At 32.7% G+C, this 22,778-nt stretch overlaps 1 protein-coding gene across 35 annotated transcripts in view; it reads left to right on the top strand.

Annotated features, from left to right (window-relative positions):
• The window catches only part of LOC143255824 (uncharacterized), a 201,908-nt gene extending 192,757 nt beyond the window's left edge, over positions 1–9,151 (top strand). For 23 of the 35 annotated variants that reach the window (XR_013030880.1, XR_013030877.1, XR_013030874.1 and 20 more), the window contains 5 exons: positions 1,508–1,622; positions 2,213–2,265; positions 3,584–3,761; positions 4,872–4,934; positions 8,064–9,151. Coding sequence is in view for 3 of the 35 variants with exons in the window: in XM_076512124.1 (XP_076368239.1) it covers positions 1,508–1,622; positions 2,213–2,265; positions 3,584–3,752 (337 nt within the window). In the remaining 32 variants the exon portion in view is untranslated. Of the gene's footprint in view, positions 1–1,507; positions 1,623–2,212; positions 2,266–3,583; positions 3,762–4,846; positions 4,935–8,063 lie in introns of all 35 variants that reach the window. The other 12 variants (XR_013030876.1, XR_013030860.1, XR_013030863.1 and 9 more) reach the window with 3 other exon arrangements.
• Positions 9,152–22,778: the final 13,627 nt, after the last annotated feature.

Here is a 22,778-nt window from a genome sequence, read left to right as displayed (position 1 = left end):
GTAACAAACTTAACCATTTTTACAATAGTAGTGGTATAATTATTTCTTAATTATTTTCTTTAAAAATAGAAAAGTAAGAATCTAAGTTATATTATTTATATTTCTGTAATAAAAAACATTATTTATTAAGCACAGATAAGTTTCTTTAGTATTTTGCTTTCTAAAAGTCAGTATGAGTTTTTGGTGTTTTGGTTTTTGAAACCCAGTGTTACCTATGTATATATCAGTATCTTAATTATGACTTCTTTTAAATTTAAATTATGATTTTCCGAACTTTAACAGTTTCACCTATAATAGTAAACTTTAGAAACACGTTTTTAAAGAATTGTAAATTGTAGAATTACCAACCTTGTTTATGTTAGAAATTTTTTTATAGTATGCTATTTTGGAAGTTATTCTAGTACAACTAAAGTGAATTAATAAGTTAGATGTTAAACATGTTTTACCTACTTACTGTTTTTTTTAATACTCAGTTATTATTATTATTGTTAGTTTCAAATGTGAATAAAATTTAAATTGTGATTTAATCTTGTTATTTTTAAACACTCAGCTGTAGTTAACACGTATAAATAATAAACCAAATACAGAAAAGTAAGGACACATTTGGTTAAGACAGCAAAATAAAATCTTTTGACATGGATTTAGGATATGCTCTTTAATGAATATTTTATTCTACATTAAGAGCAGTCAAAATATTAATACCAGAATTTTTATGAAACAAAGTACTTGTTAGAAATTTCATGAGTTGAACAAAGTTTCCAATTTTTTAAATACTAGGTTCAGACTTTTAAAACTCTAAAGCTCTGAGTAAGCGATATAACTTTGTCTCAAGAATTTGAGAAGCAGAACAAGAAATGAAGTAACTTCTTATGTTATCACAAAATCTGCTTAATGATACAACACTTACAAATTTTATTTAATTGTAACTCACATCACACATAACTGAGTTTCAAGCAATATCCAGTCTAAAACTCCATGCTATAAGGATCTGGTTTTTGCAGTCTTCAGTTCTCTTTTTTTTTCTTTTGTAAATGCTACGAGATTCACAGAGTGACAGAAAAAAACTTATTCACATTTGACACTAAATTATTTTTATAACTGTAGTTATTATAACAAAGACCTCATCACCACCCAATATCAATCGTGTTGTTTCAATGTGCGAGTAAATGCTAGTTAACACTTAACAGGTGTGAATTGGCATCATGTATAAATAAACTTAAGAGAGAGCCCAACTCAACAACAGAAGAAATATGAAAATAGTATTAATTACCATTTCACAGCATTTATTTGGCACTGTGAGTGTTTTCTTATTAAATTCTGCTGTTGTTGTTTTTAGTTTTAAAAATTACATCGTATCATAGAAAGAGTCCATATAAAAAGCAGTGCCACAAGAAGAGAAATTTAAATTTTGTTAGTTCTCTTGCAACTCACAGTTCTGACAAGATACAAGCTTATAAAGTTCATATAAGAAACAGTATCAACAAAAGTAAAGTGTAATTTTTATTAGTTCTAGTAATCCAGTAACAAATGGAACCCATAATTTGGACAAGATGCCAGCTTACAATAAAAACCAACAATCACAAGATTGCCAACGATCCTCAGAAAGTCGTTATCCTATGCTGGTAGGTTTTTAACAAATTTTATGAAACTACTTTAGATATAATAATGTACATTTAGATAAATAGTAACATATTACCTTCACAAGGTTTTCACTTCTCTTCTAGCCAGTCACAGTTTTGTTTTATCCTTGGACTTTTGATGGTCTTAGAAGATGAATTTCTTAAGCTCAAAGTATTATTTCCTAAACCTTCATTTAGAAAACTTGTAAAACGTGAAGATGCATTGTGTAATAAAAGATATTTTGTGTTAAAAGTACAAGAAACTTATTTTACTGTTTCTAACTCTGATCTATTAATTTCTACTACTGTAGGAAGAAAAATTGCATCCATATATAGAATACAGACCTGTTTCTTTCTGTTAGTAGATCCATACTTAAGAGAGATGTTTCTTTGAACCAGTGTTTTTCAGACAAACTTAGTACTTTGTTTGATATAGTGTAATTCATGAGAAAATAAAAAACATAATGTTAATCCTTTAATGTGTTTGTGATATTACAACTCCAACATCTGCTCTCAGAAAACTTTACCAGAAAAGTCTTTTTATGCATGTCAGCCCTCTTACAAGCTCTTGTGCAATTAAATGTATTTTCAAGGTCTCAAGAGACTTAAAACCGACAAGAAGAATGAATGAAGTTAGGAAAGAATTGTGAGTATTTAATGTTATTTTTCATGTAAGCATTATGGTTGTCTTTATTGTGTATGTGTATTTTATATAGTTTTATGTGAAATTCTCCCTTACAAAAACATAATTAAATAAAAAAGCATAAGGATTAAACTTCTTATATTTTTCTTTTCAGATGTTTAGTTATCTTAATCATATAAAGATTATAAATAATAACTGGCTTAAGTCTCTTAGGTCCTTCTAATGGTGTTTATGCATGTGGTTAAAAAAATAAAGTAAAATCAGTGAAAATACTGTATTTATTCACAATGTTTTAGCCATAATTAACAATATGTAACTGCTTGATTAGACAAATGGTTAAGATATTGTTAATAAATTAAGTTTTTTTGCTTGAAAGCTGTAGACATACTACATCTGACTTTACTGTATATATTTAGTTAAATGTATTAGAAGTAATAACTTGCTCACTCATTAACATTGTTGTATTTTTACATGGTTTCGGTTGTTATTATCTGAATGTCATGTACTTTAAGCTTGAGTATATAAAAATTTACATGACATCAGTTTTCCAGGTCTATCAGCTGGTCTTGTTTTATTGCTAGTGAAAAGCTTAGAATTTATAATACCAAAATGTTGCATGTTTAATTTTTAATAGTTTTATCAGTTTCTTATGACATTAAGCACTCCTTTTATGTCAATAAACATCAAGTTTTTGGACTTACTTTTCTAAAATCTGGATTTGATTCCAGACAGTGGTTAGAGCTGAGATAGCCTAGTGTGTAGCTTTGCACTTAAAAAGCACAACCATGACATTAAGTACAATTTTTCAAAATTTTAGGGAAATAATGCTATAAATCCTTCAATAAAGTTAACATTTGCTTTCTGTATTCATGTTTACAACTATAACAAATGAGTTGAAAATACATTAAGATATTTTCCTTGTTGAAAACCATTGAAAAGGATATGTTGATATAATAGTTTATTTTCATTGCATACTGTTGTAAATGATATTTAAGTTTTTACATACTTGTAGTTAGTCTGAGATCTCTTAAAAAGTGATCAACTCATACATTCTATTCTGAAATTATTTTAAGGTCTACAATTGCAAAACAATTGTGAGTACAGCTTGAATTTCTTTCTTAATCTGATTTTAAACTAGCATATGTTAATATATCTATTCTCTTAGAGTAAGTTGTTTTTCAAATATATTTATAGTTTAGTCCTGATGTCTTTCTTCAATTTCTACAGAAAATGAAAGTGTAGCCACAAACTTTAAACATTTGATCAAAATAAAGAAGGTTAGTAACTATTTACGTTTTTCTCTTATGATTTTTTATTTCAGGTACAGAGTTCTGTACTCATACAGACCACAGAATGAAGATGAACTTGAACTTCAAGAGGGAGATGTAGTTTATGTGATGGAAAAGTGTAATGATGGGTGGTATGTGGGGACATGTGTTAGGACAGGACTGTTAGGGACTTTTCCAGGAAACTATGTTGAGAGGATTTAGCTGGAACATGTAAGATATTTTATTTATTCTTTGATTTGAATTAAAGCTTGATCATTAGTTGTATTTATTAATTGAGTAATTAATGGACTTGTTAATCAATTTTCATACCAGCACCCTTACAACCTGTGTAAGAAAAAAAAAGTATTATTCTAATGTGGTATTAGTTTCCCTATTTTCTTTTGTATTGTTTTGATTTTTAAGTAATTTTTAATCATGTTTGATTTCAGATGATTGATCTATTTTGAAACTAGCTACTTGCTTTTTTGTGAAAAACATTTTTCCCATAAGTTTTATGGGCATTTCCCACTTGATGGATGAATTGTTAATATTGACTAAATATCACCACACAATAACTATTGTATTTCAAATATCAGTTAATGTTGCACTAATCTTCTGTAAATCAAATAAGGTGATAATAACAAAAATATGTTTTACTCTCATGATAAGGACAATAATGTTTTTATTTAAAATATATCAGGATTAAAGTTATAATTAATTAAATGGCTGTTTAACTTATTTACATATGTTGTTTGAATAGGATATAAACAAATGTGATATTCAATAAAGATCTGTCCTCACAGTATTTTTAAGTTGCCTACCACATTCACTAAACAGTTATTTTATCTGATTTGATGATTATTGTATTTGGTAGACATAATAAAAAAATTAATGTTTACAAAGACTGCAGCTTAATTAAACTATAGTAAATCTGTTAAAATGTTTAAAAACCATAAGTTAAAAAAGAGAGACATCCTCCACTCATGTGACTTCTTGCATTCTTACTATGCGTGTGTGTGAATATATATATAAACCTTCTCCAATAATGTACACTAATTACTGGGTAAAACTTTTGATAAAGTTTTCTTTGCTACCCATTCAACCAGTCTCTCAACTGTATAAAATTATCTACCTCATCTTAAATTATTTGATTCATTTCCTTGAAAACAGTTTCTCCAACTTTCAAACAAGTATAATTTAACACAAAACACTTTCACAATTCACAACAAAGGGGAAAAACAACTACTTTTAAATCTATATATTTACTTGAATAATATGTGATAGTCTACATACTGCTCTATCCATTTGCATTTAAGTTTCATTCATAGCTCTTTTCAAAAGATGTGGCCAGCACAGAAGCTAAAGAAAATGCTGAAAAATCAGGAAATGGATAATATATTCTCAGTGAGTGATAAGTTCTTAGTAAAAGTAACATTTTTCCTTGGGATAGGCAGAATTTTTTTTTGTTATAGGCAAAATTCTGCAGCTGCATAGCAACGAATATATTAACTTTTTTCTTCATTAACTACATTAAATAAGGTTTTAGAATATGATAAAATATCAGTTATAAAATATTTTTGAGTTAAAATTGTTTAAGTACTTAGAATTAACATATAAAACTATCTTTAGTACTTGTGACAAAAGTATATGGAAAGTTACATGAAATCCTGTTTTCAAATACATTAACTTAGAAGAAAGTTACTTTATGCATCATAAGCTATAGCACATGAAAATGTATCATATGTAGTACAAAGTAGTACTGAATGTATGACAACCTATAGTAATACAGTTTATAATGTTTCATGGTTTTAATTAAAACTTCAACAAACCTACTGTTCTAAAACTGTTGAATTTTTGTTGACAAAAATAAACATTACTTTGTGACATTTTCAAATAACACTTAAAAATATATATATACTTAACGTTAATAAGCATCAGTGTTCAAATGTTTATGAAATGACTAGTTTTTGTTATAGGCCTATAACCTGTGTAAAGTAGTTAAATATTTCTTCCACTGTTGGAAATAAAATTATTTTTCAAAACATCTATAAAAATTAATGCACAATATTTGATGGACAGTAATGATGCTCATTAAAATGGGTCTGGTGGTTTAGTCACTCAACTGTCAACCTGTAGATCATGGATTCGAAGTTCTGTCACTGAACATACTAACCCTGCAGGGTTGCTATCAGGGCAAGACACTCAAGCTTAAGAATTATTGGCTAATTAAAAATACCTGAGCAGCTGACCTCTAAAGATGGGGTTAAGGTCAAATGAAGAAGACTAATGTTCATCAAACTAAAATAAAGGAATATAAAAGCTTACTGTATGAAATAGATATGTTAAATAGTTTGAAACATGATTGATGTGTGTTTCAAATTATGTTAGAGATCCATGAGTAACTGTTACTCAGAACAAGGGTGATCAAGGATGAGTAAGGGATGTTGAAAGTCCAACTAAATCTCTACTTGCACTACTGAATTTTTTATATTTGTAACCTTGGTAATAAAATTACTTAAAGCCTACAGAATCATTATGAGTTGTTCAGAGGTTATAATGATCAACAGCTTCAAAGCATATATCTTTATTTCTAGTAAAATGATTCATGCAATAAAATAGTTAAAGATGAACATGTTTAATTCAAATTAACTGTTATAATTATATTTATAATAAAATATAATGTCTACACCTAAATTCATATCTTAAATTTCATAAGCATTATGCCTGTTTCAGTTTCTTTAAGTCATTACTTATATGTTATAGCACTTGTTTTTTCACTTATTTTGGACATCAACAATACAAAAGCATTCTCTTGCAAGTATTACAAGTTTCATACAATGAATAATCAATTTTGTAACACTTATGTTATATGAACTAGAAATATCTTAAGCAATAGTAACTCTAATGAAAATGGATCTTTAGTCTTGAGCACATACACATTGTTAGTGTCCAGAGAAAACTAATACATTAAAATTTACTATGGCATTGTTTAATTGACATTAATATTGTTATATTTATTTAGAAATAATCAATTATTGACCAGTCAACTGAAAACTTTTATGTAATGTGTCTTTGAAATACTACATGTCTGTTTTATTATTGATTTCTGAAAAAACAACATAAATAGTTTTTAACACACACACACACATTGTAGATCTATGTCTGTTTATGCAGCATTAAATAACATAGTTATTAATGTATGGAAAAGATAGGCAAAGGGTTGAGATGGGATTTTGACCCCTTCCCTAAATCCACACCTTGTATAACATTAGATTGCACAATTATTAATTTTTGGAAAAAAATGGATGGTAGTATGGACTCATTGAGCTCCTCCCTTAGATCTGAGGTTGTTCATACAATGTTAAATAACATTAAAAGATTGATGTGGGGGTTTTGACCCCTCCTATAAATCTGTATCTGCTTATACAACATTATATAGCATAGCTATTAATTCCTTACAAAATACAAATAAATTTCAGTTAACCTTCTGCTCTTTTTTAATCAAAAGATTCTGTATGTGTTTTAGATAAAAATTACTTTGGTGGATCTGCAGTAATCATGCAATATGTAATTTTGAAACTTTGGGTTTTGAACTCATTGTCCTCACAACACAAACAGTCCACTGCATAGATTTGATCTTCAAACAAAATAAAAATTACTAACCAAAGTTAAAAATGTATTTGCTGCATGTATAAATTTATGATTTTACACAATACCTTCTTAAAACCAAAGTACAAATTTAATCAGTAAAATGTATTTGCTGCATGTATAAATTTATGATTTTACACAATACCTTCTTAAAACTATTTCAGTGACTGATATAGTGCAGATTTAATCAGTAAAACTTTGTAAAACTATTTCAGTAACTGATATAGTACAGATTTAATCAGTAAAACTTTGTAAAACTATTTCAGTAACTGATATAGTACAAATTTAATCAGTAAAACTTTGTAAAACTATTTCAGTAACTGATATAGTACAAATTTAATCAGTAAAACTTTGTAAAACTTTTTCAGTAACTGATATAGTACAAATTTAATCAGTAAAACTTTGTAAAACTATTTCAGTGACTGATATAGTACAGATTTAATCAGCAAAGCTTTGGTTATTTAATCCTCTGAAAGTTCTTAATAAATATTAAGGGGTTTAAGGACAAAAAGTAAAATACAGACTTTGTTAATTAAGGGAAGTTCAGTAAAGATAAAAGATTTTTGCTGTACAAATTCAAACTGATGTGCTGGTCCTAAGAAAAATTTATAATTGTTTTAATAAACTAAATAAGTAAAAGCTAAGTATTCAGTAATTTATCCTAAATATTTCAAACAAAGAACATCAAGAGTTCAAGTTTGTTAACAGTTTTTAATGTTTCTAGGTGAGCTTCACAATTCTGTGTATAAAACTTGCATGATTACGTCCAGAAGTGTAACCACTAGTGTTAATTAATGCCTTGTTTTCAGTTACATTACAATTTTTAGTAGATCTTTTTAAAACAAAAATTTGAATTGTGTTAACTAACATTTTTTATTTTTCCAGGTGGGCTTCACAAACTCAGTATATGCAAAGCCTGCATGATTGCTTTCAGAAGAACAATCAACTGTATCAATAATTTGTCTTCTATTACCTTGTGTTTTTGTATCTCTTGCATCAGAGAAATTATAAACCTAGGTGAATATAAGCTTCTGTATATTACCATAAATGTGGTAGAAAAAATTTAAACTAGAATGTGTTTGTTTGTGCATTAGACAAAGAGATTACTGAAATCTGAGCTTAAGTGAGAACTTTTTATTTGTCTGACTGTTGTACTAAGATCTATAATGTAAGTAATCTTCTGAGATCATTGTTAATTGTATTTTTCAATAATAAGGAAATATATATGATTTCATTAAAAACAAGCCTACAAAAGGTGCCTTTTGGTATGGGTTATGAAAACGGAGCATGTAAATTTAAAAGTTATTTAAAAAAAGCCAAAGATATCACATTTGCAGTTATATTAATGTAAAAATGCCTTTTATATACCATATGTAGTAAAATATTTTTTTGCTTCATTCAATATTATTTAGAAAGGTAAAGATAAAGACTAGTAAAAAAATATTATGATGATGATAACAAATTATAATATATGTATATATTTTAAACATTCTACTTTACATAGTTGCAAATCTTATGCCTTAGTAGGTTTCCGTTTCATAGAATTACCTAAAATATAAATTTATAATGACAGTCATTACTTAAAAAAGTCAGAAAATTCTAGTTATACATGGAGAGCATAGGTGATAATTTTGTAATGTTATTTGTGCTTCAACCTAGTCACTATTACTGCAATAATATACAATTAACAAAAAAAAACTTGTTAAAGGTCCACTAAATGGAAACAAAACTTCATTCTGTGTCAAAAATGAAAATTATTAATATAAAAACATGATATATTTTGGATAGAAATGAGCCAAATGATGTATATATATGTTTATTGAACTTGAGGAATGTTTTCTTCTAAATTCTATGTAGAATTATATATTTCATGTTTCTGGTTTTAGAGACAATGTAATATAAAAATGCTGTTGGCTATTACTGTGTAGAATTCTGTAGGAAGATGGAATAAAAATGTGGAAATAAACACAAAATATGAGATTGATGTTAACTACTTTAACTAATTTAATTATTAAACATACTGTTTGGATACAATAATAAAGTTCAAAGATTTTATGTCAAAAATGTGAACATGAGTAATAAAACCTTTTTATGTTAATTCTATGTATATTGACTATGGCAAGACATGTTTAAACATGTATGCTTATAATTTCATGCAGACTCCAATATACAATAAAGCAGGTATATTTCTGCTCAATAACAGTTACTAAAGATAAACTGTTTTGTAAAAGAATGAAATTTTGAACAAGTCACAAACTTGGCACTAACTAGATTTACAGCAGTGTTATGTGCATTGGCAAGTACATATATATATATATATACACATATAATTATTTAAGTAAGTTTTAAAGAGATTACATTGAAAGAAATTATAGAGTGAAATTTTCACAGCATATCCAAACCTTCAATGAAATATGATTAATTTAATTTCACACAGAAGGAAAAGAAAAAAATAAGTAAATAAATAAATGAAAAAAATAATGTTTCACAAAATACACTTGCAGTAAAAAAATAAATATTCAACTAAATAAAGGTTAAACTGGATATATAGTGCATTCCCAGTGTAATTTGATAATTTGAGTCTTGCTTCTGCCAGTATTTTATCAAAAAACAAAGCAAGGCACATTATGTATGGTACTTCACTCCTCTCACAAGATTAACTTTTCCCTTTTCTTGTTTTGTGCTTTGACTCATAATCTAAGTGTTGTTGGTTTGAATCACCATCGTACCAAATATGCTCGCCCTTTCAGCTGTGGTGGCATTATAATGTGACCGTCAATCCTACTATTCATTTGTAAAAGAGTAGCCCAAGAATTGGCAGTGAGTTGTGATGACAAGTTGCCTTCCCTCTAGTCTTTGCTAAGTTAGGGATGGTTAGCACAGATAACTCTCGAGTAGCTTTGTGCAAAATTCAAAACAAAAAAACTACATTGTGGACAATCTCTAATGGTGGTTGGAGAGAAAATCTTAGTTTCCTTAAGGCTTACGACACTACCTAGAGGTACATCATATTGCAGGACCTCCACTTGTTTGAATTGTATGGCTGTTTATCAATTTTATTCAGAACTTTTCACTGGACAAATAATTTTAATTCTTTGTGATTTGATTTGACATTCTTTTCCATAGGAATTTGGACCTCCTCAGGACTTTATCTTGAGCATCACACTTTTCAGTATTAAAATTAACACTAGCACCACACAACTTTCTCCTACTTTTGCAAATGAGCTCTATTTCAATGTATCCCACGTCTCGTGTCCATTGTCCAACATGAGGTTTATTGAGCAGCAGCTTCAGGCTGCTCTCAGTTGCTTGTTGAAGTGGACCAGAGCAAACAGTTTTTATTTCTTTCTCCAAATCTCTTTGCTTATACTTTTGTTACCAACAGGATATACACCCTGTTCCTGACCTCTGTCTTGGTAATATTGTTCTTCCTGTGGTTCCGTAGGCAAAGTTCTTGAGGCTTATATTTGACCATAAGCTTACTTTCATTCCTCTTATCAAGTAGTTGCATGTCAAGTTTAAGAGGGTGCTAAATATTATCCATGTTTTCTCTTCCACCTCTTGGAAAGTGGATCAATTTTCTGTGCTCAAGATCTATTGTGCCATCATTCAGTCAAAACTGAACAATAGATCTCAGGTCTATGTTTTTGCCAGAACTTCAGTCTTGAAAATGCTGGACCATGTTGGACTTTGGCTCTACACTTCTTCAGTCCAGAGTTTGTACACAGTCCCATGAATCTTTTCTTAACTTCTACCATTTGCAACATTCTTTGGAGTATCCTACTAAACTTTCATCCTTATCACAGCATCCCACCTGGGGTTGCGTCTTCCTTCCTTGGTGGGCTATGGTCTTTCATTCTCCCTTTTGGACTTCGTATCCAGATGCAGTTAGTAGAATTAGGTCTTCCTTAGATGACGTTGATGTCTCCACTGACCAGCCATCTTATTACTATTCACATCTGTGACCTTTCTCAGAGTTATTTGAGGAAAGTGGATACTCTCAATTGAAAGTACCATCTTACATTTGCTGAATATCTTTCAAACCATTCTTCTATTTCTATTTATATGGATGATTCAAAATCAGGTGACTCTGTGGGCTCTTGCAGCGGTTTGTAATGACTCAGTGGTTGCTCACATAATCTTTTCTACAGTTTCTGTGTTAACTGTTGAGTTGTATGCCATTTATCTTGCCATGGATCAAGAAGAAGTTATGTAATACACAGGTTGTACTATTTATTCTGACTTTCTTACCGCTCTCCTGGCTCTGGAATCGCTTCATGTTAGTTCACACCCCATTCTAACACCACTTGCCTGCTTATATCCAGTTTTTCTGGATATTAGGTCAAGTCAATATTTGCAGGAACGACTTCAGTGACACAATCGACTTGGACGAAGCAACATGATAAACGTTTTGCGGATCAAACTTCCTGTTGCTCTTTGGTCATCTTGTTCTTCATTTTGCTGTCATGCCACCACTATGACTCTGAGAAACAGCACCATTTTAGACATGTATTTTTACAGGTTTATCCCTGACATTGAACAGTGTTATTGGCGGTTGTGACATTGTCTAACATGTATTTTTAAATTTTCATGGGCCATTGGCCTTTTTAATTTCATCTAGTTTTGTTACCTACTTTTGAAACTTTATTAGGTTTCTAACGTGATTTATTTTTACATTTTATAATATTTTACTTTTGTATTTTTACAACTTATTTGGTGCAGATAACCCCATTGCTTTGCGTCTGAGGGCAAAAGGAGAATTAATTAAGCCTTAAGGAATAGGTGAAATAAAGAACACGAGGCAATGAGCTCAAAAAAGGTACAGTAAGGCTGTTGATTGGTTGTCAGGGAAAAAATAGATGAGAATGGGAACCCCTGACAACCCTTTTCCTCTCGTGATCTTTCACCCTTCACCCCTATTAATTGGATTCGTTGTTTAATCCATTTGGCTTATTACACTTCTTCCTCTTCTCAACATCCATTATTCTGTGCTACCTCTAATCAAATCCACCACGTCATCTTTTCTCTTGCTTCTCGTTTTGGTCAGACTTTGGAGAAGATTCTAGAGTCACATGTGTAGGCCACACCTCAGACGTACATTTTCCACTATCTCCACCACATTACAGTTTCTGCATCTTTGGATTACTGCCTACCACCTATGGCTACATTTTAGGCTTGGGTGCACTTATATCATGAGGTGAGTCTTTATTACTGCCTTTTCTTTCAGAGGTCTTTGCTTAAAATTTCGTCTTTTGGATCCCACTCTATGACGAGTGATGTCTAACCAGGTATTCTTTCAGCATAAATATTCACTGTACACCATGTTTATTCAAGAGTTCTTTTTCCGTGGCTCATCATGCTCACCTTTGCAATGAATGTTTTATAACATCACAGGAGGATCAGTAACTTATGATATATGCTTCATAAATAGACCTATCCCAAACCATATATGACATGGGGAAATCATGCCTTGATTGAATAAATTTGTATGGGCGGCTTTTCAAAATAAGGTTTTGTGATCACTCATTGCACTGTGTTGGGTGTAACAATCCTTCTGGACTCTCCAATGCTTTTTTTCCACTTTCTTCCAGTGGATTATGGAAGCCCTTACCACTTACAAGCTTTTGGTGCAGTTGCCCATAGAGGCATCTTGCTGGATGAGTTCCACACAGATGGCTATAACCATGCATTTCAGGGTAGGGTGATGGTGTTCTGCCAGAATGGAAAACATACCATCCTCCGAATTTAATGACACATAGGTCTCAGTGCAGTTCAACCCTTTGATTGGGTATCCTAATCCTATCCTTACACAGATTCCAGTACCCTGTGGGCTGGTTTTGGATCTTAAACCAATCAACATATATAGGTCCTTAAACAGGTTCGAGGTTGACCATTTTCTTCCCTCTGATTCATGGGTCACAAAGGGTATACATGAGTTCTTTCCTTCTCTGTCTTGGGCATTCCCTCATTTTCTCTTATGATGATGATATTATTCACCTTTAGATTTTTGAACCAAATTCACGGTTGTGGGATTTGACTGCATGCAATGGACTTTCTTAAATATACAAGTTGCTACATTTTCGGATCCCTGGCTCAATGACACTGAAGTGGTATTAAATTGGTCATTTTCTCACATTAACGAGTTTAGAGCTTGAGATGAATCTGGTATGATCCTCAATCAACCCTTGTGATAACCTTTGAGGAGGATTTGGATTAAGTTGACTTACAAAGTACAGTGTGCCATGCTTTAGTCATTGTACACCATGGGATGCGTCATTCTTTACCCATTTTCCTTCTATGGGATTCATTTATTTAGCTGATTTGGATCACTTTCCTGACTTATCCTCTTCTACTCAGATGTGCTCCCTCCCTGTTTTGTCATGTTTGTTCCTAACTGTTCATGGACAGAAGATACCCGTTTCAGAAGTTGTGTGGTGTTCTTCCTCAAATAACGTTTATGACAGGAATGAGTAACTTCCTACACTAATTTTATATTTCTTCCGTTCTAAAAAAATGTTCTTTTTATTGGAATACAACTACAACTTGCCACTTTCATCATTTTAAAATGAAATGATATTTACTGGCTCATGTTAAAATTTCTGTAACTGAAAAGAGCACTTCTTCGTCTGTTAATTCACATTTTGATGAAATGAATAAGTAAAAGAAAATGGAAAAAAAAACTAAGAAAACGCAAAAATCTGTAAATTATAGCAAAGATTCAATGATACCATAACAGCTGAAGTAGAACTTAATGTGGTGTTTTAAGAAAACAAAATGTACTATAGTTCCCAAACTAAGTCCAAATGTGTTGCTATTATGAATAATTAGCCTGAAATATACTCTTCAAAAAAAAGAAACGCAAAAGGCAAAATATGAGACAAATTGTTAACAAGTTTATTCCGGGTAGTTCTGTATGACATGTGTGAAACTTTGCATATTCACTGCTAAACATCCAAAGTCTGCAAAGGCGAAGTCCACGCTCACTAGTTGAAGTTTAACGTCAATAACGAGTATGCCCCCCGTAAGCATCAATAACTGCTTGGCATCTCCTGCCCATGGAAGCGATGAGATGACGAATCACATCCTGTGGAATGGCTGTCCACTTAGCCTGCAAAGCTGCTGCAAGCTGAGGTAGAGTCTGCAGTTGAGGTTGTCGCAGACGTCGGTCCAACTCGTCCCAAAGATGTTCGATGGGGCTTAAATCTTGTGATCTGGAAGGCCAAGGAAGAACGTTGATGTTGTGGTGTCTCAAGAAGACAGTGGTGAGTCGGGCTATGTGAGGACGGGCGTTGTCATGTTGAAAAACGTCGTTGACGTTCATCATGATGGGTTGCACATGGGGCCTAAGAATCTCGTCGACGTATCGTTCCGTACGGTCTGATCGAATCTACGCAAAAGGTATGGTTGAGGCAGTAGACGTCGCAGTGGTGGTCCTATCCCGAAGGTGACGTAACCGGATGTAGCGATCTTGTGCGGGCGTGGTCACGCGAGGTCTGCCAGATCGTGGACGGTCACGAGTTGATCCATGTTGTTGAGGACGATTCCATAGCCTTGTGATGGTGCTTGGGTGGACATTCACAGCTCTGGCAACATCTGTTTGAGATTCGCCTGCTTCCAAACGACCAATGTCGTTGTTGCGTTGTGCTTCAGTCAGTCTTGGCGAAACTGTATTGCCTGTCGGTGGCTTAACATAGAGCTTTGGAAACCCGTCACTTTTATATGGATTTTGCACATGTTGCACTTGCAGAACATGCAGATCTCTCAAACAAATTTATTGGACACGCATGCGTTTTGGCGAAAAATCCGATGTTTTCCTCCGTTTTCAAAGTGCACAACTTTTATTGTCATTTTGGTCTGACATTCAGTACCTTAACACGTGTAACATCACATACTCTGAGCTTGTAACGTTATTACATATATTTCTCTTTAAAATAACAAAAATATCCCTTTTGCGTTTCTTGTTTTGAAGAGTATACATTTACTACGACAAATGGGGGTGAATGACCTGTTTAACAGCAACCATTCAGCTGCAGCTTTCGCTTGCACATAGACTCTTTGAGGAACAGTGAGAATAAATGTCATTGTTTGTTATAACACTCATAAGAAGGAATATTCAGAACCATAAAATGGGCTACACCCTAGCTCAGCAGCTTTGAGAAATGTATAGTTTAAACAATGTGGTAAGACCAATCCCCCGTTGGTGCAACGGTAAGTCTACAAATTTACAACGCTAAAATCAGGGATTCGATTCCCCTCGGTAGGCTCAGCAGATAGCCCGATGGGGCTTTGGTGTAAGGAAACACAATTTGGTAAGACCAGTACTGTACTGCTCTCGTCTCGATTTATAAGTTTCCAGTTATGAAGTATTGTATTTTTTCTATTTCTCTAAAAGTCCACTTGAAATTTATAATATTGTATTGCCTTATTAATTATTCCATTACCAAGTTTATCACTGTATTATTATTCTAATTTACTAAATGTTCAATTTTCGAATCTAGTTCCATACTGTTATATTTTATTAATGTCTTGTAGATAATTCTATCACAATTTATTCAGAAAATCTCGATACGGTACGTTTTTCATTTATTTTTCGCCTAGTTAACACGTTTTCTTTCAAATTCCAAGTTCAGTACCGCTACTGGTATTATTTTTCGTTATGTGTCTCGTTCGCCAACTTTATTTCTGCACTATAATAGCCTACTACGTTTCTAGTTCTTCAGTCAGGTCACACTAATATTATTCTAGTTCTTCACTGGTATAATTGCCATTTCAATTTTAGCTATAACTAACAAGTTTGTTTATTTTTTGAATTTCGCGCAAAGCTACACGAGGGCATACCTGCGCTAGTCGTCCCTAATATAGCAGTGTGAGATCAGAGAGAAGGCAGCTAGTCATCACCACCCACCGCCAACTCTTGGGCTGCTCTTTCACCAAAGAATAGTGGGATAGACCGTCACATTATAACGCCCCACGGCTGAAAGGACGAGCATGTTTGGTGTGATTGGGATTCAAAGATAAAAGTATTAAAATGTACTTAAAATTGAATTAGTGTAGAGAATTACCACCTAACATACGAGGACCTCTTACTTTATGTATACTGCTCCAAATTCATTCTCTAAAGGTTTCACATATAAATCATTAGATTACTGGTATGTATAGAAGTCAGAACATTTTTACGAGGGTAATACACTGTTAGGGCACTCGTGCTGTCATCTAAGGTTAACTTTATTAACTTGGACACAAACAACCCGAAACAAAACACCTTTCACAAAGATCGATAATTTACAATATTGACCTGTTCCAAGCTCTGTAAATCAACTTGTTCAAATATCCTAATATTTATTTGATTTTATATATATTGTAAAATATAATTTAGGTTATTTATTTTTCGTTTAAGGTTAAGATAAATCAAATTCTCGCTTTTCTTCTCGTTGATTCTTGTTATTTATATTTAGAACAAAATTAACTACACGAAAAACTGGAAAATAACAGCAACCAATATCATTGTGTCTGTTAGGGTGTTGGACTTGGACCTCTGACACTGAACATGCTTGCCCTTTTTATGGGGCTGTTATACTGTTACAGTGACTTCCACTATTCGATGACAAAGGAGTGGCCCAAGAATTGGCGGTGAATGATGCTGACTAGCTCCCTTCCATCTGGTTTATCAATGTTAAATTTGGGATGGCTAGTACAAGTAGCCCTCTGGTAGCTTTACATGAAATTCAGATACGAAATAAACAAACATTATTATAAATTAGTTTAAAAATAATATCAGCAACATTTTCTTTTTATAAATAGTACTTTTATATATTTATACAAGATAACTCTAGCAAATGTTTTTCTGCAGCTAATAAGAATAACATATAAGCTAATAAAATAACGTGTATCAATATATCTCGTGACTGTGTTAGAGCCCGGTATTTTATTTATCCATTTATTACAGTCATAGGCCATTATAAAATGAAGCTTTATCACAATATTTGGCAATAGAGAACATCTTAATATCATGTAAATTAAAATATGCTCAAACTGTCATATCCCTCTTACTTAGATGTTGTCTTAGAATTATTTTTTGTTTAAATATCTGTAATTATGTTTAGATTATCTTTGTGTATCATTTTACTTTGAGTTTGTTTTAAAATGGTTTAACACTAAAAAAGAGAATAGCTGTTGAAAGGTAGCTCTATCGGAGAATTTATTGAATTTCGATATCGGAGATAGAGAATCGTGGTGAAAATTTCCTTTGTAACAACTATGAAATATTTATTGTTGAGAATAAATACTTTGGATATAAAAACAAATCACTTACTCTCGTACAAATCAAATATAAGTGAAAAGCTAATGTCAGTACTTGGCCATTAAATTGTCGTTAAATTTCGGACTACATTTCTAGCAAGGAATAGTGAGATTAACGTCACATCTTCTCCAAGAAAAACAGCATGAGCAAACGTAACAATTATAAAAGGTGTTATACCCAATAAATAGTTCTTTTATCCAACTATATATAGTTTTCGGGTAATTGCACCTATAATAAATAAATTTTGATAAGATGCTAAAACTGTAAGGAAAGGTCTCATAAATTGTTCGAATATATACTATATGTATGGTTTGATTAAATTTATTTTACATTTTCGATATCCAATGTCCATATGAGAAACATATAGTATAGGCTACAATAACCTTACTAATTAATTATTATGTATTATTTAGCTAGATATTGTGTCCTCTCTATACAAATTAAAGGTATAGCCCGGTTTATCATTTTCGCCGAGTTATGCTTGATTTAGTATTCTCCATATTGTTATTCATTTCAGAGAATCTGTAAAATTTATATATCTATGTATGTATATTAAAATATAGAGATGCTATATCACGCCCCTCTAGTACAGCGGTATGTCTCTGGATTTACAACGCTGAAATCTAGGGGTTCGATTCCCCTCGGTGAACTGAGCCCGATGTGGCTTTGCTATAAGAAAAACACACTTAGGCATTATCTTGGAATCAGTTTTCGTTTAAATATCTTTAATTTTTCTATCCGTAGTTTTTAGAGTGCTATAAAATGTTTAGCGTGATGAATATAACATCTGTTTGCATGCCACTTTACTGGAGAATTTAAGGATTTATTTACCGTTGAAAATGCTTTTCATATAAAATATAATTTCTATCGTTCGTAGAAACCACAGGTAAAAGTGAAAAGCTAATTAATTGTCAGTACGCAGCCATTAAACAATCGCTAGATCTCAGGCGTCATTTTTACTAAGAAATAATGCCCCTCATTGCGGAAAAGAACGTATTATAAGCAAACACAAGAATCATATGAGGTGCCATCCCAAGTAAAACTTTTGATTCACTACTTTTTATCCAACAATATATCTTTCAAGGAAATCCATCTATAATGAACATATTTTGACAGAACCTCGTAAAGGCTAAAAGAAGGCCTTATACAGTGTTTTAGAGTATATTATATAATGGTTTACTTAGACATATTTTACTTCTACACTAATCTAATATTCATATAGTATATTTTAAATAATCATGTAGTTAATTTTTGTGTGTTATTTAGGTATATAATATGTTAACTAAATAAGAAATAAACGTGTAGTCCAAAGGTCTAGCACACCAGTCCCTCGTTTTCAAAGTGAGATTTTATCTTATCTTGCGAGATTCATAACCTTAAAATGTATTTACGATAGGTATTCGTTTCTTCTCATCAAACTTAGAAGTGTCGATTTGGTAGTGACATATAAAAACGACGTAACGTATATCACGTGATCGTGGTGTATGGTTAATGTTGATTTGGGTGAGATACACGTTGGAGTCATTCATTCCCATTTGGGGGTTGCAGAAATGTTTTGTCATGCATTGTTTTTGGGCTGTTTGAGCAGAGTTTATTCTTACATTTACACCATATCTGGAAGAGGAAGTTGAAGAGTGTGGTTCTAGGTACGTGTGTAGTATTGTGAAAAACGAACTTATCGCAAGAGAGCTAGAACCGAAAAAAGAAAAGTTGAAAGGTAAGAAACTCTTTTCTTAAGAAGGTTATTTCGAGTGTTCTTGAATAAATAGAACTGAGAAGTTAGTTTTAAGTGCCACTATGGCACAAGAAATTAAAATTAATAGAAGGAATTCGGTGTGTACCGATATTCCTGAAGGTGCCCTGCCGCACGATGTAATAAACCCAATAGAAGAAAAGTTAGGTCCCGAAGCAGTGGAGTGCCTCCAACTGTTAGGAGGTAAAAAGTTATGTTGTACGTTTTCATCGTACAACTTTACAGTCAAGGCATTGAGTACTGGGTTTTTTTACCTTTGAAGGTAAAGACTACAAGTATATTCCAGCAAGTTCCAACGTTTCGATAGTGAGAATTAGGAACCTCCCTCACGAAGTTCCTAATGAGTTTCTAGCAAGTTCCTTAATGTGTTACGGCAAAGTGTTAAATGTGATAAGGGAAACTCACATTAACAATAAAGTCTTCAACGGTGCCAGAAGGGTACGGATCGACATGTCGACCCCGATACCCAACTTTTTGAACATCGGCCAATTCAGGGTAATGGCAAATTACCCAGGAATGAAGAGGCTGTGCGCTAAATGTAAAGAAGAAGACCACTTAGCGGCCGAGTGTATGTCCTAAGTGCAACGAAGTCGGTCACCCACCCAGTGATTGTAAAAAAGGGTGTAAGAAATGTGGAGAAGATCACCTCCACAAGGTATGTAAAAATAAATCTTCTCTACAGCCCTTAAATCGGGTGAGGAGAAAGATCACGTAGAAGTAGTTGAAGAAGTCGTAAAAGATATAGTCGAGAAAGTTCTCGAAAACGAAAGTAACAACATGGAGGTAGAAGGAGAAATAAAAAAAAATTGTAGAGAAAGCAGTTGAAAAAGTCGTGGAAAAACAAGAAATAAGAAAAAAGGAAAAGAAACAAGAAACAACTAAAGATGTGAAGAAACGGGAAAAAACAGACATGGAAAAAAATCAAGTTAAAACAACATCAGAAGTGCGTTCGGGAAAAGAATGGCTGATTATAAAGAAGAAGAAAAAAGAAAAACAACAGCCAAAGAAGTCAGCAGAGAAATTCAAACAAAGTAGACCTGGAATAGAGCTTCTGGCCAAAGACCTTCTACTGTCGGAGTCATCTTCTGACAGCGAGGAAGGTATGGAAGAAGAATCTAGAACGATTTGTTTGTTTGTTTGTTTTGGAATTTCGCACAAAGCTACTCGAGGGCTATCTGTGCTAGCCGTCCCTAATTTTGCAGTGTAAGACTAGAGGGAAGGCAGCTAGTCATCACCACCCACCGCCAACTCTTGGGCTACTCTTTTACCAACGAATAGTGGGATTGACCGTAACATTATACGCCCCCACGGCTGGGAGGGCGAGCATGTTTAGCGCGACGCGGGCGCGAACCCGCGACCCTCGGATTACGAGTCGCACGCCTTACGCGCTTGGCCATGCCAGGCCATCTAGAACGAAGAGGTCAAGATCAGTAACATCGTCGGACAAGAATATAAAAAGGTACAGAAGGAATGTAAGTAGGAGCCTCATTGTTTAATTTTAATAGTAATTAGCCCTAATTTCCTTTCCTTTCTAATCTACTTCTCACTTCAGGTTTTATTATAAAATATATTTATTACCTTTTAATGAAACTTAAAATAATAACCTTAAATACTCAAGGTTTCCTAAAAACCTTAAAACAACGTATGGTAATTGATATGATGAAGAGGGATAGAGCTGACATTCTGGTGGTACAAGAATGTCATCTCAATAACGTTCATCAGATCAAGCAGTTTAATAAAAACCATAATGTCCTATCGTACTGGTCATTGGGAAAACCTAATGAAGCAGGCACAGGCATTGTAGTGAGTAAAAATTACCCAGGTAAAGTTAACTCTGTAAGACATGACTATTATGGTAGAATAATATATATAGATATAGAGCCTAATAACCAGAAAATAAGATTAATTAACGTATATGCCCCAGCAGATCATACTATTAGAACAGCTTTTTATGATAATCTGAAACAATACCTATATACCACAAATGAAATTATTCTAGTAGGGGATTTTAACTGTGTATTGGATCCTCTAACAGATAAAATAGGTAGTAATAGGAAAAAAATAGATCTTGGCTCTAAAACTTTAAAAGACATTATTGAAAATTTCCAATTAAAAGACTCATGGAGACACCTGGAAAAAGATAACCCAGGTTTAACCTTCTGGAGTCACACTGGAGTGGGAAGTAGATTAGATAGATTCTATGTATCTGAAGCCCTACTCCTAAAGACAAACAGAATAACAGTTAGACCAGTAGGTACTTCGAACAACTATGTCAGAGACCATAGTTGTGTTACTTTAGAATTTAATATAGGCGAAACTCAACAAAGAGGCAGGGGATGTTGGAAGGTTAACGTATCTCTGTTAGAGAAAGATCATGTCATAGAGGTTGTTAGCACTTTGCTGACAGAGCTCTGTGACACGACAGAATACGATGCTGACTGGTGGGAAGATGTAAAAACCAGAATAGCATCTAGGTTCTAACATCTCGGAAAAACGATAGCTAAAGACAACAGGAAAAAAAAAAATACATAAAATAGAAAGACAGCTAACCAGCCTATCTAGATTTGCAAACGGTGACTCAAATTTTCTAGAATCAATAGAAATTTTGAGACACGAATTAGACTACTTTTGTAGCGAAAGATTAGAAGGACTCAAATTAAGAACAGGTATAAGAAATGTAAACAGTGAAGAAACTTTTACTAGTGAATTCTATATACTGTTCAAAAACAGATTGAATAAATCCAACATTACAGTATTAAAAAACCCAGACGGACAAACTACTACCAACCAGAAAGAAGTAGAAGAGATTATAGTAAAATTTTACAAAGAGTTGTACAAACCTAAAGTAACTGATGAGAGTAAGTGGGCAGAAGTTACAAAATTTCTTTCCTCCCTTTCATCAGAAGGAAACAATCTTGGTGAGCCGTTTCAATGAACAGAGATCACTACTGTTATGAAACGGTTCAGCAGGAAAAAAGCTCCAGGACCGGACGGACTCCCAGTGGAGTTCTATGAACGTTTCTGGGGTATAATAGGAAAACCTTTTACAGAAATGATTAACAATAGCCTAGAAAAAGTAAGTTACCTCCATCTTTTACGGAAGGTGTAATAAGTCTGCAGTGTAAGAAGGACTCCTCGGATCTTATAACAGATTACAGACCTCTTACACTGAGTAACGCAGACTATAAACTATTTACTAAATGTATAAATAATAGAATTACAAGCGTACTGGATCAATTAATTAAATCAGCCCAAACTTCTGCAGTACCCGGAAGAGACATACTTTTTAATGTCAATATGCTCAGTCATATAATTCAAATAGCAAAGGCACTCCTACTTGGATGATCTCACTAGATCAGGAGAAAGCCTTTGATAAAATAGATAATAAATTTCTGTTATATATTTTAAAGAAATATAACTTTCCGGATAAATTAATTAGCTGGATAGAATTAATATATAAAAAGGTGACAGCTAGAACAAATATAAACGGACACTTGACAGACAAGTTAGATATTGAGACAGGAGTAAGACAAGGATGTCCGCTCTC

The sequence above is a fragment of the Tachypleus tridentatus genome, chromosome 7 (genome assembly GCF_004210375.1).
Source record: "Tachypleus tridentatus isolate NWPU-2018 chromosome 7, ASM421037v1, whole genome shotgun sequence".
Lineage (NCBI taxonomy): Eukaryota > Metazoa > Arthropoda > Merostomata > Xiphosura > Limulidae > Tachypleus > Tachypleus tridentatus.
This window is presented reverse-complemented; position numbering and strand designations above follow the sequence as displayed.